Here is a 4,276-nt window from a genome sequence, read left to right as displayed (position 1 = left end):
TTTTTGCTTTTCTTGGTGCTTAGTAGTGCTTTTTGCTCTACTTCCCTTTATGCATTTATGTAAATTATTTTGTTTGCAAACATTTTGCGCTTGCAATTATAAATTATGAACAACTTATTGACTAATTGCATAAATAAAAGTGAATTAATTGCATTTCCTCATGGAAATAAACGTTTGAGGTGGAGTGCTCGTAGGTGTGTCAACAAAGGTTAAGTTTTGTTTGAGGTCTACGCAAACTTTTCAAGTGGAGCACAGATAATTCCTTTAAAAAATATGCTTTGACCTAATTTGTGATATATACAGCATTTTTTTATATTAAAATTTAATATATATGAGTTTAAAACAATTGTGTTCGAAACACGTTAACATTTTGTTAAAAATCATTTATATTTAATTTTAATTTAAAATTTAAAATTGATACAGTTTTTCTATTCAAAGCATAGTGGATTTCGTAAAATAAAAAATAAATAATAAATTTTATTTACAGTTCTGTTTTTAATGACGTAATTTAGATGATTTGAAAATTGCCACGCGCTGCGGAATTAATTTCTTTTTGTTTTCGATTAATTTTCTGTTAACATTTATATTTGTTCCATTGGATTCTATACTATAGAGAAGATTTGGAAGAAGACTAAATTAATAGAAGTGTTATTAACAAATGATAAAAAAATGGTAAATTATGTTATACCTTAACTTCAGATTCAGTTAACTATGGACCATAACAATACCTCTATAAAGACTATAAGAATACTCTGCAAAAAGCTATATAATATAAATATATTCCGTTAATAGGAGACTATAATAACACTTTATAAAAATCTGTCTAATATAAAGATATTCTTATGACAAAAGATTATAATTTTATACTAATACTATATAAATATAAAATATTGAAAATAACAAAAACTATGTGGCATCGAGTAAATATTTTGCAGTTAGTGATTACATGAATAAACGAATGACTTTTTAAAGCAGTCATAATCCCACTTTTAAAAACTAATATGAATCATTATGACACTGAATTTTATTGATATTTATCAGTGATTTGTTACAACACGTTTCTATCCACATAGAGTGTACTATTGTCTTATCAAATCACTACATCACTACAGATACACCACCGAGATTATAATTATTATACATATGCGTTACTATCAATCTACAGTCATATACCATTTTTTTAAACACATATAGAATTGTTAAGTCAATGACTAAAAGTATAGGCTACATCAATATGATCTATCTTAATTATTACTACACTTTATTATCGAAATACAACCGTGCGCTAATCATGGAAAGATATACTCCATTGCAACCTTAGTGAATAAGAAATTATGAACACATCATCATTATCACTGTGTCACTATCAACCAAGGTTAGGTTAGGTTCAGATATTGGTATTATTGGCGTGCTGGCAGCATTTACACTCGGAGGCATGTATTACCTTTGTTATCCTTATTAAACCATTTGGTTTTCCAGATGAAGTTGAAGAGATCCGATGCTTTAGTTATCTCTATTTTAAGACAGTAAAACCCCAAGACATTGAAGTCGCCTTGTCTGCAGTCCTAGACAGAGACACAGGAAGAGACACCAACCAACCATGATTTATAAAATTACTACGTGTCATTATTGAACTTAAACTTTACGTTACTCATTCATTGTACGCTATATACAATTGCTATTTCAGACACAACACCAAAACTTACATATACTATTACGACTGTTTATTATAGCTCCAGAATTGAAACTCGTTTGTGAAAAAAAGTATAATTAGTAAATCAATGAATAAAGACTATAGACATATCAACAAATGTTATCTTTAGTATGACTTCAGATTCAATATTGATTTACAATCTAACGTTATTTGTTTAAAGATATGTATTTACTATACCAAGATCTATACCAGCTCAAGTCTTAAATAAGGACTATAAATACAATCATGGTTTATATTGATTATAATGATTTATATAAAATATTCACTATTTTGATATATACTATATGCGTCACTATTGATCTCAAACCATATGCGACTCATTACAATATATACCATTCCAAGCCCAGTGAATAAGAATTGCATATTTAATATAATGATTTATTTTTATTATTAGCACACGGTACTATTATTTTATACATGTAAATTATTCGTTCAAAGATATATACAGTGAATAAGAACTGCAGACAAACCGCGAAGAATTATCTTCTTTCAATTTTCTTATATAGTTTATAAATAATGTATTTGGATTTACCCAATGCTTAAGTTTTGTTTTATTAATTCAAGCAATATATAGTATTGACATATTATTCCTATCAAATACATATAATATACTCTAATTACCTTAAAAGGAATATAGCTGTACATTTAAAAAATGTGTATCTATATCTGGAAGACTTTTTGTAACTATATGAGTATCATCTATGTTATTCCTTAGATTCTTTTGTAGACACATATATTCGTAATTACATATAATTACAATTACATAAAGACCAACTGAATTGTAGTTTCATAAAGTTCATTGAATGATAAAAAGTCGGATATGAAAGCAGTTGGTCCTTATGATCCAACATATAAACGATGAAAATAGGAAGTTAACCAATTTTTACTTATGATCGATCAGCTTTAAACAACTTTTTGTACAAATTTTAATCAACTAAATAATATGTAATATATAATATGAATACAATATTATTATAATATATAATATATTTTTAATTAAATTATATACCATAATTATAACTTTTAATTAAAATTTCAGAAAGAGCCCAAGAACAAAATTGAAATATTCCTCGAGATGAGCGGGAAAGTTCGTTTAAAGGCGAATGGTATTCTTGATGAGGATCCCTTAACATTGCAAGAAATCGTCTATAAATATATATGCAAATATTTAGATGTAATTAGTTATCGCTCTGAGAAAGATCAAGTGCGCAGACTCTACGATGACATTGTTATACCAAATGATATATGCGATCGTTTACTTGATGCTTATCAACGTTTTAATCGACATATTGATGACAGCCTTGTTCATTTATTTGAAGATCCCAACCGCACATCTTTACAAATGGTCAACCTACGTAATAGCACTATAACCAGCAAAGGTAAATATTGTTAAATTATTATGTATATGTATAAATATTAAATATATAGTTGTTACAATGATTGTAGCAGTTTCACTGATCTTAAGTATTTAAGCATTTATATTTATTAGTATGTATATACAATATTATAATGGTATAGCAAAAACAGAATAGTTTGTTTATTTTTAATAGTTCATTTGTTTTATTGATAACAGCTTTCATATACATACATATATACGTATATATTTATATATATATAAATAATTTTTTAATATATACAAGTACTATTATATAGGCTTTATCGCGTTTTATTTGATGTGATTGAAGTCTTTGTGCTGAGATGAATGATCTGTTTGATATTATTAATCAATTTTAAGTTTTTGCTTTAATAAGTTTAATAATTATCGGATCACATGTTTTTAACGGCTATAGTTGAATATATGCAATAATTGAAAAAGTTTAACATTATTTTTTTATATTTTCTTAATGATTTATTAGAAATGTTGGAAATTATTTATTATTAAGAAACTGTTAGGAAAGGTGGTGTTTAGATAAAGTATCAATGAATAAAATTATGTGTAGATAAAAAAAATTTATAAAATAAAATAATAAACAATTAATAATATAAACTTTATGACAGTACACCGACTTATAGAGGAAGTTAGTAACTTTCTTCTTCCTACAAAAGAACATGGTAGCGTATTGTATTTGTAATACTTATCAATTTATTTCTCCTCATATTAGAAATAGGTTAGAAAGTGTTTGTCATTTGCTGTGCCATCGCTCAGCGCTCAAAATTGAGAAGATTTCATATAATCATTTTTGTTGCTCTCTAGTTCTAGTTCGTGAGATTATTACCAATATATTTTATTTTCGATTTTTATCGGTGCTGGTCTATGCAAAAGCCATGGACTATATATGGCTTATATGTCTTTATAATACATTTTGTGTTGAGAAACATACTTCTAGAGGATCTTACTCCGTTACAAGATATCTCGTTAAAGAGCAATTTAAACTTTTTAAACTGAGAACCTTTTTGTTGTTGTTGTAACCTGTGGGATCTGTAAGCAGATAATATGAAGGCATTATACAACGAATGCAGGCGAGAGGTGTGGTTTTAAGGGAATAGACGTGGATTGGGAATGGTTTGAACTTAATTTGAAACGAACGAAGGACGAAGAAACCTGGTCACTTAAAAGGGGTA

At 27.2% G+C, this 4,276-nt stretch overlaps 1 protein-coding gene across 1 annotated transcript; it reads left to right on the top strand.

The window, feature by feature from the left end:
• Window positions 1-457: 457 nt before the first annotated feature.
• On the top strand, window positions 458-3,107 carry LOC119667397 (protein zer-1 homolog). The gene is made up of 2 exons (XM_038076687.1): window positions 458-672; window positions 2,754-3,107. Exons 1-2 carry the CDS (start codon window positions 670-672, stop codon window positions 3,105-3,107), a joined length of 357 nt encoding a protein of 118 aa, XP_037932615.1. The 5' UTR covers window positions 458-669.
• Window positions 3,108-4,276: the final 1,169 nt, after the last annotated feature.

The sequence above is a fragment of the Teleopsis dalmanni genome, chromosome 1, assembly GCF_002237135.1.
Source record: "Teleopsis dalmanni isolate 2A chromosome 1, ASM223713v2, whole genome shotgun sequence".
Taxonomy (NCBI): domain Eukaryota; kingdom Metazoa; phylum Arthropoda; class Insecta; order Diptera; family Diopsidae; genus Teleopsis; species Teleopsis dalmanni.
Note: the sequence above shows the minus strand (reverse complement) of the source record. Positions and strands in the feature narration are given on the sequence as shown.